Source organism: Tubulanus polymorphus, chromosome 7 (assembly GCF_964204645.1).
Source record: "Tubulanus polymorphus chromosome 7, tnTubPoly1.2, whole genome shotgun sequence".
In the NCBI taxonomy this organism is placed as follows: Eukaryota; Metazoa; Nemertea; class Palaeonemertea; order Tubulaniformes; family Tubulanidae; genus Tubulanus; species Tubulanus polymorphus.
Genome location: NC_134031.1, coordinates 16238728 through 16254307, shown reverse-complemented (window position 1 = coordinate 16254307; position 15580 = coordinate 16238728). Strand labels below are relative to the sequence as shown.

The window sequence follows — 15580 nt, the reverse complement described above, 5'->3', positions numbered from 1 at the left end:
AAATGAAGCCGTCTTGTATTCTATGGCTGCACAAATCTCTAATCGTTAACTTTGATGATGAAAATCGAAACACAATTTATTGAAATCACTAATGATTATTCGAAAGTTCTTCGTTCTTCCCGCCATTACCGAATACGATGTTATTGCGTAACCTTTACTGTTGTATCCAAAGTCATTCGTATCAGATCGAGCAGTTTCGCGCAGATAGTTGTCGCGCCTAAGCCTTTTGGTTTCGATATTAAGCGTTCCTAGCGTAGGTGCCCGCCCTGGTGTGCGTGTAAGCTGCGCTATCTTGTTGCTAAATCCCGCAATATTATGATTCTTCATTTTTTTTCCGATTTATTTAACGCATGCTTCGTGGATGGTGGTCGCAGTTTCAGATGAAAATTTTAATTCATTCTTTAAATTTCGAACAAAGATGAGACGTTTATTCGTTTATGAAACTCATTTTGTTATTTCCCTTAATATTTTCAAACTTTCTGTAGATTCTAGCGGGAGATAAAACGATGAAATAGAACTTTATTCTTGCTGAATTTTTCAACGTTCTATACATGTATAGAATAGAATAGATAAATTGTCAGTTTGATTATGTCAGCAACAGTGTATATGTATTTTTTTCATTTATACACCGTAAACTTTGCGATCAATTTCAGTTGTACATAGTCTTTCACGTTTTTTGTGGCCGTGCGAGTCATTCCATAAGCCCATCGTAGATTTAGTATAACTGTCTATTGATACGACGGATTCAAAATTTAGAACGATCAGAAAAATATTTTGAACTGGGATGACACCCTTAACTTGAGTAGACTCTGTTTACCACGGAGGTGATTGTCCCCGGGAAAAATGTTATAAATTTTCTAACTCCAATTCATTGCGTTATCGGCTAATCCTGGATCCGTCTGCACCGGAATTTCGGTATGTCAGAAAGAAGTCATTCGTGTTGCTTCATCTGAGGCAGCGGGTCTGAGAGAATTCACGGTTCCCGCGAAATCCGAATGCAAACCGAGTCTACTGTATTTTCACTTATTCGCACCTAATTCAATTGATCCACTTTGATCCGTGCTTCTCTAAACGAACGTATTAATCTAAATAAAAAACAACTTTCATTTTTGATTTTCAGTTTCGAGTACATGCCGAATGATTCGATACAACGCGAATTCTACTCGGCGTCGTTTACGTGTCAGGGCTGTTTGAAACGCAAAAGCCTGCTGAAAGAAGGCAAGAAGCCGACGGTGTGTTCGTGGACCCGCTACTGGATGGCGCTGTGGGGCGCGTCGTTGCTTTATTACCCGGCGAAGAGTTTTCGCGGCATCGAGCGATCGGACGTAAGTAGATGTGAAATGGTACGACGGAGTCTTGACCCAGTTGTGCAATGGTCGGGGTTCATAGCGAGTCCTCCATATCGTCAGAGTTGTTGTTTACTTGCGCATTTGATAATGATGATAATAATGGATAGCGCAGGTATCCTAAACGGAGTCTAGTTCAAATGCGCTCCAAATTTGTGTTATTACCCCAGCCTCATAACTCTATTCCATGTATCAGTCATCTCCCTTGTGGAGGAGTAACATCCAACAGCTGCTAGGCGCTCGGGAGTCATCTATCAGGCCAGGTACCCATTTACTCCTGGGTGGAGAGAGGCAATGAGGATAAGTGTCTTGCCCGAGGACACTACGGTAATATACGGGGTTCGAACCCACGACCTGGCTTCCCAGAGCCAAACGATCTAACCACCCGTCTACACCGCTCGCTCAAATAGGAAAAAGTATTAATTTGAACTGCCCATTTAAGGTACTGATAAGTCTTGACTTCAGCCTGACGACTATGAACTCTGGTCATGAAACTCTGGTCACGGGCTGCTTCTCCGGGCTACGTAAACGAAGTCTGCATATCGTATATTCCTGTCCCATTTGAAGTCAGTTTCACTAACAGCAGTACGATCTAGATTAATGAAAATTTGGTTTCGAGACTTTGAATTTAGAGGCAGTTTTTCTCATAAACTCATTTCTTGTTGTTATTGGAATAGGATGATTCTCTATTGGAGTATAGCCCACGTGTAAGTACACCGTCTCTGTCAACTCTAATAACGAAAAAATCACTACGTCAAAATTAGATATGATATGATCGCATCGTCGTAATATGATATCATGATACCTACTATATTGTCGATGTATCGACTAGCATCTGTCCATCCTGGCTAAAAATCTCTTTCGCGGAAAATGATTTACCGCGGCTTGAAAGATTGAGGCGACATTCATCGTCATCATCGTCATAATCATCATCATCATTGCAAGGTTGTGTCCGCGCGAATGATGACTGTAAAGTTCACTTTCCGTTTCACAGAATGATTTCATAGCAGATACACGTTTTTGTTAGACCAGATCCACACAATATGTCTCTCCTATCTCTTTGTCTTATCTCTTTTGAAAACTATTTGAACGATCATTATTATACGGGCATGTCGGCCGAAATATCATCGCACTATACGTATAGCATCTTTCTTAGTAGAGATTCAAACCTGTATCGTTTGAACCAGCCGTTGAATGACACCTCCTGAACCGTTCCCGCGGCGGTCCTGATCCCGACTCAGGTTTGAATCTCTGCGAGGCCTTTTTTTACGAGTTACTCGGAGTACGGATTTTCCTAGAAAATAACAAAAGGGAACCGGGGAAAAAATTTGAAAAACGAAATCGTTTCTATCATTTGAGTATTTTTTCGACGTAGAGTCTCAGAAGATTCAGAAAATTTGCAGAAAATGATTTTGCAGAAATATTTTTTTATAAGACGTGAAAATTGTGATCGAATCAAATGACGGGAGAAATGAAGCAAACTAACTTTTTGCAAATAATTACATCGGAAGTTTCGACGGATGAAACACAAAAAAATTGGTTTGGTGTGGAGGTGGATCCGTACTCGAAGTAATTGAAAAAAAGTCCCATGTGAGAATTCATATACCATAGGCTGCGTCATGTCCTATATGTGCATGATCCTTTTAATCCCAATAATCAATCACGGTTACTCTCCGCGGGACCCGGTGTTGTCCCGTTACAGTTAGTGTTCGTAGCTGGGGCTGTAGAGGTTCTGTCTATCAGTGTTCAGTGATTGCGGTTGATTCGCTTTCCCGATATGAAATCGATGTTAAGATCATTAATTGACCCCGAGCCGCGAATCTTTAATATTCTAACCGAAATTCTCTACGCATCATTCGTCTACCGGAGGTTTTTCAGGGTGAAATTAGAATCGGTCTTAACGTTTTAAAGATTCTAAGACTTGAAATGCTGCTTCAGCCTCTCTCAAATAATCTGCCTAACAATTATATCTATGGCATCATACTAACATTTGTAAATGTATTGTTTCCCTGTCTAAGTATATATGATTAATATTGTAGGGGATCATTCATTTTGTACTTACACAGAAATCCTTTTGACCTCCTCTCCCCTTGTACACGGCTGTACATTTCACTTCACAACCCCCCTACCAAGCCCCCCCCAGTTCGTATGGAAGAACGATATGTTAGATGTCTTTAGTGTTATTTTCAGCAAATAGGTGGCGTCTATGGCACCGGTATTAATTCTAGTGCAAATAAAATCATCATCGATGTCGCAATCAATTCAATAGAGAATATAGCAGCCGATAGATATCATAAAATCCTTAAATCTCACTTCATTTTAATTTGAATGCAGAATGAATGGTCAATAGAGTGAAAAAACGATTATTAGGTGCATACCGTAAGCATAGCCATGTACCCCATCCTTCCCCTGTACATATTTGTATGCATTTTCACAGACCCCCTATCATGCGTACGTACTAAATGGATGGTCCCTAGGATATTGTGCTGATGTTTTACATCTATGGCTTTTATGTTTTTAATATTTTCAGTTTAAAGTCAATCCCAGTAAAATGCACTCTATAAGTGGTTGGATGGTAGTCATGATGGATACACCTGCTCAGCCTGATACCTTTCAACTAACAGATCCTGTCAAGGGTAAGCTAACATCTAGGATAGCATAGGATTATGAATTCGTTATTATATAGCGCCTTATGAATAATAGAAATATTATCAGAGGCGCTATCCAGAAACAGGTGATGACTCAAACAGAAATAAATGTCTTGAGCAATCACTTATAAGCTAGGAGAGTCAATTGATACCACGGAGGGGTTTAGGTATGGGAGCTGAATATCTCTCAAATGCACGTCGATTAAATGGCTTCACATCACTCATCCACTAATTGTTTACATCTGAGATCTTAATCCTCATCAGTAGTCTTCTATGACTTAGCAATTTGAATTCATACCAAGTCTTTGTCATCCATACGAATAATCAAAATTGCCAAAAAAAGAAGAAATAAGGAGACGAGTAGTACTTTGTAGGTTAACTATTTTATTTGACGCATGAGGTTTCGCTACCAATGTATAGTCGGGCTTCATTCACCTGATGAAGCTACTATACTTTAGTAGCGAAAGCTCATGCGTCAAATAAACTAGTTAACCGATATAGTACTACTCGTCTCGTTATTCATTCTACACCCGGCTCCTCTCTGAATCTCCTCAAATTCATTTCTTTCCTGTTTGTAAAATATGTATAGAGTATCTAATAATATGTACTGTACGTTGTATTGTATGTTTTAAGGCAATGTGTACAAGTTTCGTGCTGGAACGCAAGCTAAAGCTTTAGAATGGTGTCGACATCTAAACGAAGCAACTCGTATACATTTGAAATCGGTAAGCGCATCGGAGACTTACATAACCTGGGACCAGTTCTATAGTCGAGACTTAAGTCCCACAAATGGTCTTAAATCCTAAGACTGGTCTTAAGTTGTTAGATTTGCTATAGAACTGAGATGGTTTTAGTCTGGTCTAACTCTAAGCCATGACCAAGTTGCAAAGTCATGGCTTTGACTTAAGACCAGTCAAAGACCAACTTAGTTCTATAGCCGCTCTAACAACTTAAGACCAGTTTAAAGGTTTAAGACCATTTTTGGACTTAAACAACGTCTGTGCAACTGGCGCCTGGGGCCGTTTGCACTAGTCATGGCTTAGACTTAAAACCAGTTTAAGACCAACATAGTCCTGTAGCCAATCTAAAAACTTAAGACCAGTATTAAGATTTAAGGCCACTACAGCCATGACTATGCAACCGGCCCCTGGTGCTATTCTACAGTCGGGTTTTGTAACTGTCGTAAAATTCTTGTAATTTATATTTGCAGGTTCCGATGAACTTGATGTCTTTTGATTGAACGGCGCACATGTGCAATATTATAGTCTTTCAACTTCTGGCTTCTGGACTCCTAATCGACGACTGCTAGAGAGCGAGAACGGATTCGCCGTTGTTTTTTTTATAAAATCCATCTGCGCCGCATAATTTTATCAGCTTTGAGCGCACATCCACAGACATCTATTTCGCCTGAAAACAATTCCTGATCTTAACTCGATTGAATAACTATACAGCTCGTGTGGAATTTTTGTGCTTTCGACTTTTCGGAATTCGGCTATTTCGAACATTTCTTGATTTAGGCGCTTTAGATGGCCGTGAACACGATCTCTATGTAACTTTTATTCGATGTTCGTATGCCGGTTAGTATCCGCAGCGGTTTTCGGAGCTACATTTAAACGTTTTAATATTCGGAACGCGTGTCGACTGGCGTGTGGAAACGTAACGAATTCATGAAAGTGCTCGAAATCGACGAGGATATGAAAATGATGCGGTTTTATGAAGCTCGTCTCTAAAATCATTTGAAAAGCGTATCGTATAGGAGCCGTTTGTTGAATTGCGCGACCATGACAATTTTGATGAAAGCATAATTTGAACGTGGACAACTACGGATTATGTAAAAAAACTCTCGAATTGTGTTTGTCAGTAATTTTGGTTGTTTGTTTAAAGTAAATGAACTCGATCTATCTGTGCAATAATGACTTAATAATGTATCATCAGTTTTACGTACAGTACAGCAGACGCACCGTGAAAACTATATAAGTTGTCGTCATGGCAATTTATCTATAACTTCGTTCTGGGAACGGATTTTAAACGCGTGTGAGAAAAGGACATATCCAACGATTGCTTTACCTATGTTAAGCGTTAGTTTCGAACTAGTTAAGGATTCGAATGTTAAGCATTAGTTTCGTATTCAGGATTTCTTCAAATTCTTTATCAAAGATCGGCAAGAATTCTACTCATGAAACTGCGTAACATTTGTGATCGGTATATGATAAGTAATCGGAAATGGCTTACTAACTTTGCGGCGATATTGTTTTACGAATTGTAATGATTGTATATTTTATGTGTACAGTTATTATAGGATGGTAACGAGACCAGGTCTTATTGTAAAAAAAGAAAAACGAATAAACATGAATCAGAATTGTACAGGGAATAAATAGAAAAAAAAACACTATTGTGTTAATTAGAAGTGATTGATGTGTTTTATGAATTGTTATTTAATATCTGCTCGCTTCGAGTTCGCCCGAGCGTTTTATGCAAATTTTAGCCTTATTTATTGTAATCGGATGTTAACAAATTGTATCATTGCGAAATATTTGTTTCGACTGGTGAAATTTCGAGAGTTCTCGATGAACCCGTGACAAAACGGCAGACGTTTCATTATCTATTTCGACGTGAATAAATTATTCATTCGCGAAATGCCTGAAACCTGATGATATGAGTCAATTAATTCTCGAATGAAATTTGAAACTAAACTTGCGAATTCGAATGCTAAATTTTTACCTCGAAATTGATAGTCTGCCGATGAGAAAGTGGGTCAGATTTTTTGATTCGTTAAATTTTTGGTCGGAATTGATAGAAACTGAATGCTCAGAAAACTAGTCACATATACGCGGCAAGTAAAGACAATCATCTGAAAAGATGTTGATATTTTTAGCGGGAGAATAGGCTGCTTGGTTTTTGTTAGGCTACGTGCAAAATTCGTTGTTGAAAATATTTTACAATTCTATTTTTGTGACGGTGATTATGAAAACCATATTCGGTTCTGTATTTCATGTGCGTGCGTAGGTTAGGTAGATAGGTAAGGCCGTCTGGTGTTAGAAAACAGGAATTTAGTTAGATTGGTTCCAGGTCTCGATGGGTACCAGTGAATATTTGTAGCGATTTGAACGTAGTCTTTTGTAACGAGTCAAAGAGTTAAAAGCGTTAAGAGCTATTTTTACATACATATGTCATTTGATTCGTTGCATCGTCCATTTATGCGAGGCCTTCTCTAAAAATCAGTGGGCAGTTGGTTAGACAAAATTTAAAAGTTCATCTTTTCTATCATATTTATCAGGGGTGGGCGTTGGAAAACGCTGTTAGGTAACCACGATTTTGTCAGCTTAACCACGGATTAGCCACTAACTACAGTTAGGCTTACATTGTTATCCTGCGCCAACCCCTGCCAGTTATCTATAACCATTATTGAGCAGCTGGCCGCAGGCAGCTGACCGACTGGAAGAGGAGCCTAATTGACTAGAGTGGTCGCAGACGGAGTGGCCATTAATTAGTTAGGGCAGAAATACCGGCAGGATGGCCTCAATTTAACAAGCCATTTGTACTCGAAGTGTAGTTGTTATCAATTAAACTGCTGTCTACCACAATCCTGGCATCAATTACATGTACTCAAAAGTTAGTTGAAGTTGACCACTGGATAGATACGATGGTGACATTTGATTTAAAATTTGATCATCGCCACTTCGATATCTATCCATTGGTTATCTTTAACGAACTTATGAGCAACTAGCTCCGGTTGTGAGAAGAAAGTGGATGCAAATCCAAATTTCATGTACAGAAACAGCTTAGGACGTAAGATTTATGCTTAGGGTAGAGGAGTTCCACTGAAAGGAAATTAGCGTCAGTTAGGTTACATTATAGCGACTAAATTTAGATGACCATAATGCGTCAAACCTTTTTGTGAGACCGTCCCAGCACTAAAGCAAGCAAATCTCAACACAGTTTTACGGAAGGAATATTTTAAGTATACCGCTCGGGTGTTTGAACGAACACGCCGTAGAATTTTTATCCAGATCATTACAATTATTGTTAAGTCTTGTTGAGTTCTGTTGATCTTTCGGACTGCGTTGTTTTTTTTTCTCCCTGTGTGCTGCTGGTAAAGAAAATAAACCAGCCATCGAGAATGAAATGATTACGTAATATTTTGTCTTCCAGGTTTCGTTATGAAATTCGTAATATTTGTAATATTTGGTATTCTTATGTACTTTACAAGCGAAGAAAGAACAATTTCTTCAAATTTTCGAAAAAATATTGATGTATAGCCCACATTGATGTGTTGTCGCGTTAGGCCTGATTTTAACGTTTTTTTGAGGATCTTTTTCAATGTTCTCGATTCTCAAAATTCAGCTGTTCGATTTTCGAACAGAATTGGTTTGAATCTGGCCTAAATTGATAAAAAACAGAGTATGCAACACTTCGGACGTGGATGTTTTGCAAAACACCACAAAACATCCACTGCACACGGGACGAAAAACGTTTTCGACGTTACAAAACATTTTTCGCAAATCGAGCAGGTGCTTGTTTCGTGAAAAACGTGTTTCTGTTCCGTGTTTTGTGCTTTGCCTCCAACACGCACGGCGTGACAAAACACATCGAAAACGTTTTTCACGGGGAAATATTACCTTGCCATGTGCCTATTTTGTCTCAAGTGTAAATGGTGACTGACGCGTGCTTTATCCGACGTTTTTCCATAGATTTAAACACCTCTGTGGGGTATAGATGAGAACTTATATATTTTTCGTCGATTTAATTGTTCAATTATTTAACGCTGTGTCAAATTCAAACGGATATATTCTTATCGGTTGTCTATAGATATTTGATGTAAAGTTGCTTATAGTATTTATTGAATATTTATATTTCAAGATGCCTCCATAGAAAAAAGAAACTCAAATATCTCGACTCGTTTTTCGGTAACAGCATTGATCACGCAACAACATCAAATAAATATTGTAAATAATGTATAAATGTTTGCCACGTTATTCGTGCAAATCTCTGGTATGTAGAATTTAGTTGCTGTATAAAGCTTCGGCAATTTTTTCATGCAAGCAAACAAGAACGTCTTCTGTTTTGATTGATTATTTGCAACGGTGCTTTTCTCCGTTCGATAGAGACCGATTCTTCCGCAGAGGAGCTGCTGACGTACCGCGAGGACAGTGGCGGGCGGATCCAGGGGCAGAGTGACCTTGGAATGTTATACCCAAGACTTTTTGTTTAGAAAATGGTGAAATTGTGAACATATTTCATTACTAATTTCAACCAGGAAATCGCACAGAATTAGAATGCATCTAATTTTTCATGATTTTCTGAGGGAGTATACCCAGACCCTGCCCAGCATATGTACATATGTAAGTAGTGACCCAAATAAGTAGTGCGCACCCCCTTATACGAAAAAGCTAGATCCGCCCCTGTAGGATTTTGTTGGGCGGCAGATGATGTCTGTAGGATTACAGCTGATGATCATTTTGCCTTCAAATATTGAAATATTTAATGCTCATTTAAAAACCCCAGTAATCTTCAACGTGAAAATTGTAAATCCTGAAAAAATCAAGGGCACCTGTCGAAAGGTATTAATGCCATACTGGGCGCTCATTGTGAACTGTCACCAGGTGGACTGCTCGTACATCCCGACGAAACATATTGCGCCCGTCGAAAGATGATGCCAGACGACTCAACTTTCATTTTGGTGATAAAACTTATCTAACGAATCGAAATCGTTCTGATATCCATTTTGATCTGACATGACTTCGACCTGGAGCCAGGTGCTGCAATTTCTGATGATACATGCTGGCATTTAAGCGCGCGGCTGAATAGGTGAACTATAGATGTGTTCAGCCACCGCGACCTGGGCTTCATCGATGATAGTGTTTTATTTCATCGCAAAATCAGCGGGTAATTTATTGGTTTTTGAACACGAGGTGGTCAACCACGTCAATTAATAATTACACCTGACAGTAACACAGTTAATCATTCAGAGCTTCAGACACCCATCTGGACGGATAGACTTGTATGGTTTACATACATTATACCCGCACCGTGGTAAATTATGGATTATTACCGAAATGAGTGAATTTTCCAGTAGAAAGACAATGCGATCGGGTATCATTTTCTGTTCTCTGGTTATATTTTCTGGGTTAATTGTAGCAGAAGAAGAAACGTTACCCCCATTGAAGCAACTGCGTCTGAAACTGGCGACATTGGGTAAGTTTTGGTAATCACTATCAATCGAAATCACTATCAATTTTCAGTCAATTCAGAACCGCTTTCATGTTCAGTGGAAGTACGTGTAGTTTATTACGAATCTTTTAGAGATGGGTCGAAATATTGATACAAATTCGTCGGACAAATTCCTCGAATGTATACGAATTCCGCCTCAGAGTATTCAGCAGGCTTTCATCAGATCTATTTCGACGATTGATATTAAGCTACACCTGGAAGAAGTCACTCTCGATAATGGCAGTTTAGCCCTCTTTCACAATCGTAAGCCCGCTAAATTCTTGAGATTCCAATAAGTCAACTCAATTTCTATTTTTCTAATATAGAAAAAAAAAATTTTATTTCTGAAAAAGAATATTCTACCATTTTAGTTTGCAGTTTGACGCGAAATGGAGTTTTTGTCCTCATATCACACGTCGGCTGCTCGGAATTGCGACGAGTACTGCCCGTCACCCACGGGCTCCCGCTTCTTCACGTATCCGTGCTTTCAGAGCCGTGTATCCGCCGACACCCACCACTAGAGGACGCTATCCAGATACATAACCCAATCGTTCACGCCCAAGTCGTGTTGATGGATTTCATTAAAAGCCAAAAATGGAAAGCCCTAATTGTATTTCACGACGGCGTATCAGGTACAGTATGAGAAATGCAAAACATAAACAACGAACAGCTTTATGAAAGTATATGACATATTTCGAGGTATTTCTAGAAGTCTATGCCGAAACGATTATGTCTTTGAGACGCTTGGAGATAAAACTGTCGATCATTCAGCTAGGAAATGAGCCCGAGATCGTGTATCAGTTGAAGAAAATATCTACGAAACGGCGCTTTAGTCGAGTTGAAATACCATTCCTCGTCCTCGGTGACACACCGAATATTATCAAGTTATTCAAACTACAGGTATCGAAGTCTATTTTGTTTTATGACCATTTGAATTATATATATTAAGATTGAAAAGCGGTAGCAAACGCACGATAATTTTATTAGTAGTCAAATAAAACACTCTAATCCGTGTACACTGTAGATAATCGAAGAAGTCCCACAATTCGAATTTCATAAATGATATCATATAAAATTCGAATTGTGCGACTTCTTCGACTACGGGAGTACCAGTTTTTCAGAGCAAAGTCCTTACATGAATCGATTTCTGTATCCTCAGTCTTCGGTCTCGGATGGTTTCAGCGACCTGATATGGCTTGTATACAACGAACGTTTAGACGTCACTGCTCTTTCTAAAGTTTTGACGCCTACTGACAATGTGATAACCATACTAAAAAGACGTAATCTCGTAAACAACGGTGATCAAATACAGGTCAGATTAATTCTATAATCGAATATCCATAATGAAAATCGTTTTCTATATTCGATGAAATATCACGACTTTTCCAGGCAGTAGTCAACTCGTTGCTTTTTGCGTATTACCTCGTTAAATTCGAAAATGGAACGTCAGATGCTAACGTGAAATTGTGTAACTCCCCGATCACTGCGAAATCTCGCATGGATTTCAAGGATATGCTCCAAGTAAGAAATCATGTTTTTTTTAGTAGTATCGAGGATGATCATGTACGGTATGTATATTCTTATAGCTCCAATGTATGATATTTTTTAATCTCCTTCACGAGTAAAATATAACATCCGAATGAGAAAAGAAAAGCTGTGATGTTTAGAGATCGGACCCGCGATCTTTGCTTTAACCATTCGCCCACACAACTTCACAAGATAACCGTGCCGTTCGAATGTTGTTTTCAGAAAATCATTAAACCTATCGATGTCTGGGGAAATGAAACTCAGTATACAGTCATTAGTTACAGTGGTCACGAAAACCAATGGAGCAGCGTGGCCAACTGGACGCGCGATCGTTCACTGACGTTTTTCCAAGACACATATCCAAACATCGACAACGGGTTTCACGGCAAGAAATTCCGTATCGGATCTTTAGAGGTCAGAAAGTCATTTAGAATCCAAGACGTTGAGCAGTTTTATAGCGATTGCCTTGAATTCTTCTACAATTTTTGTCGAAATTTGTTTTTAGTACTCGTTTTTCCAAAGGAAACGCATACAAAACGGAACTGTCGTTTGGGATGGACTAACTTTTGAAATCATCAACGAGCTCGCGAGACTATTGAACTTTACGTATGCTGATAGTCAAGCCATTTTGTAATGTTCGAATTTGTTAACAATCTGAACAAAATTACATTTGATATTCGTTTGTTGTAGCTACGAAGTTGTAGAACCACGTGATAAGAAATTTGGTGCACCGAACTCGGACGGAAACTGGTCAGGTTTAGTGGGTATGGTGGCGCAGAATGTACGGGTTCACTATATCCTAGATTTAACCAATTTCTTTCTAAATCACCACACTTCGTACTAGATAAAATCCTATTCAGTATTTCTTTTTTTTTCTGATAACAGGAAGTTGATCTGTCGGCGTGTAGCCTGTCAGTGACAGCCGAACGGAGTCGAGTCGTAGATTTTGCCGGCGATTATTACGAAGAGAAATCAGTGATCGTTCTGTCAAGTCCGAGGGATAATAATTACAAAGAATCGCTGTATTTCATAGATCCGTTCCAATCAAGTGTTTGGTTATGTATTCTAGTAGCTGTGTTGATGGCGGCTCTCATTCAGTGGGGTTTAGTGAAGATTTCGCCGTTTTACGCCCGATTTCGCGACGATCGTCATGAAACGAATGTCGCCCTTGACAATTTCGGGAACAGTTTCGTCCAAAGTTTCGGAATTTATCTCAATCAAGGTATGATCCTCTATATATGGTGGCTGATTCGGGTCATGTAAAAAAAGATAACAAACGTTGCAATTTTTTATTTACAGACGCATAAAAGTCATTTTATGAAACGAGAAATTACCGCGATAAAACGGGATATTTTCGTTTTAAAATGACTTTTAAAAATGACTTTTAGGCGTCTGTAAAATAAATTTGCAACGTTCGCGATTCTTTTATACGCCCGAATCAGCCACCATATCTATATGAATCGAAAAGTAAGAAACATCTTTTTCGGCGTGCAAGTAATTTCATCGTATCTTCCTTTGGCAGGTGCATTTTACGCACCTTTAGCGCCGTCGGGCCGGGCATTCTTGAGTTTCTGGTATATGTTCTGTTTGATATTGATATCCACGTACAATGCTCACCTGATCTCATACCTGGCCGTGTCCACGGTGCATCTAAAATTTGAAACTATGTCGGAGATGGTCGAGGACAGCAACAATTTATGGGGCGTCATTTCCGATACGGCTTTAGAAACATTATTCGAGGTAAAGTTGTTTTACGCGATCGATTCCATAACATGTAGATTGTTTTTTTTTTATTGCATCGGATATAAACTCACAAATATATGCAAACAATACGTACTTCTACGGGTTGTTTTATGCTGATTCACAATCGTAGATTTTCCTCTGCAGAATTCTAAATACGGAGTGTTCAGAAAAGTCTGGCTAGGACTCGAACGCAATCCGCAATCGTCGTTCTCATCTTATTCTGAAGCTTTACACAAAATCAAACACGGTAAATGAACTATGGATATAAAGTTACCAAAATTACTCTGTTCTTGCTGTTATTCATTAGGAGATATAAGTCCGTATAACTACAGTCAACCCCCGATATAATGTAGAACGATTGGCGCAGAACGATTTTGGCTTTATAGAGAGTATGCCGGTATATCGGGGGCGTTTTATCTATTTGTATTGAGATGTGCGTTGAGAAAACCTGGCGATAGGCGGTATGGGAGGGCGGTATATCGGGGGTCGACTGTTTCAAAATACTTTTTTACCGTTAGTTTTCTTGAGACAAACAATTAATTGGCTCGATAAAGGTGTCTCAAGTCCATCTTAGATAAAGTCTCACGCAATATACCGATGATGAATAAATTATATATTTGAAATAAAGTTGACAGTCGACGTTCACAGTATTACCGTGCAGGGAGTAACCATTTTCCCATTGCTGTTTAAAATTTCATGCGATATTTACAGAAAAATACGCCTTCCTTACTGAGGAATCCTGGTACGACGAAGTATCCACAAACGACTGCAGTTTAATCATACTAGGTGACCATTATTTCCACACCCATTACGCCCTTGCATTTCCGAAAGGTTCGAATCTGTTACGACGATTTTCGGCGAGGTAATTTGCTTTCGAACTTCTTATGATAACAATAATGATAATAATTCATTTTTCATTTAACTTACATTTACAATGTTTGATCGCAAAGAAAAATTAAAGTAAAGTTAAATGAAGGAAAAAGTGAGAGCCTATTAGAGGCTGTACAGGTCACTGCACCTCAAATACCCCGTATTTTACTTGTGATATGGCGACTAGTTTGTGAACATTAGCGTCAACACTGTTTGATGGTAATTCATTTTTAGCGTGAAAATACTATTCTATTTCAAACTGTGATTTTTGTTCTGATTTTTTGAAGGATTGAAAAAATGCGCGAATCGGGTCTTTTGAAAAACTGGAGAACGAAATGGACACCGCGAGCGGTGATGTGCGATAAAGAACGTTTGAAACATAAAACTCGAGCGGTGAGTGTCAGTTTGGAACACGCACTCGGGGCAATCAGCGTGCTGGGCTGCGGAGTGATTCTCGCTTTAGTGGCGCTCTTACTAGAGTGTATAATTCATAGATGCAGAAGCCACCGTTCTCAGAACAGGGACGGGAAATCAGTACGTGTTGGAATGTCTGAGTTCGGCGGTGAACAACGAACTCGATTATAACGAAGAAATGATGTGGCATACAATGAGAATAAAAAACCAACACACGAAAATCCATGCTATAGCTATATACATGTATACGGATGATTTAGATAACGATTTGAATACACGGATTTGCACAAATTTATTCAAATATGCATATTATGTTTATATAAAGAATTGACGAAAATCATTAAGAGAGTATTGGCTTTTATCCAACATGCGGGGATGGTTTTTCATGATTGACACACGGAAATATAGGAAAATATTTTGTTGCTCAAATTAAAATTCGTCCATTTTTTGCATCGTGTAAATTCATAACTGCTCGATTCCATTTTAGTCGTCAGACGCTATCAAAATTCACATAGCAAACAACAACGGCATATAAACACTATTTACAAATTCGTCGACGCTTGAAAACGAAGAGCTCTATAAATGTTTTTCTGAATACCGGCATCGTGTGAAGATAGATGAAAAAATTAATGCAATAAATCATTCTTCGGAAAAATTCGAACGCCCTACCGACGATAGACGATAGGTTTAACAAGTAGAAAGGTACTTCCGGCGGAAGTAGGTAAAGGAGCAGTCCTTTCGATTTTAAGTACGAGCCGATTGAGTTTAGTGATATACAAACTGAATACGGGGCCACGAGAATCAAGAATTCGAACGTTACGT

At 38.9% G+C, this 15580-nt stretch overlaps 1 protein-coding gene across 5 annotated transcripts in view; it reads left to right on the top strand.

Annotated features, from left to right (window-relative positions):
- The window catches only part of LOC141909384 (ras-specific guanine nucleotide-releasing factor RalGPS1-like), a 28903-nt gene extending 19867 nt beyond the window's left edge, over positions 1 to 9036 (top strand). For 4 of the 5 annotated variants that reach the window (XM_074799836.1, XM_074799835.1, XM_074799833.1 and 1 more), the window contains 5 exons: positions 1121 to 1325; positions 2024 to 2053; positions 3877 to 3982; positions 4628 to 4719; positions 5205 to 9036. In XM_074799836.1, coding sequence (XP_074655937.1) covers positions 1121 to 1325; positions 2024 to 2053; positions 3877 to 3982; positions 4628 to 4719; positions 5205 to 5234 — 463 coding nt within the window. In that variant the 3' untranslated portion in view covers positions 5235 to 9036. The remainder of the gene's footprint in view (positions 1 to 1120; positions 1326 to 2023; positions 2054 to 3876; positions 3983 to 4627; positions 4720 to 5204) is intronic. The other variant, XM_074799834.1, reaches the window with a different exon arrangement.
- The last annotated feature ends 6544 nt before the right edge of the window (positions 9037 to 15580 follow it).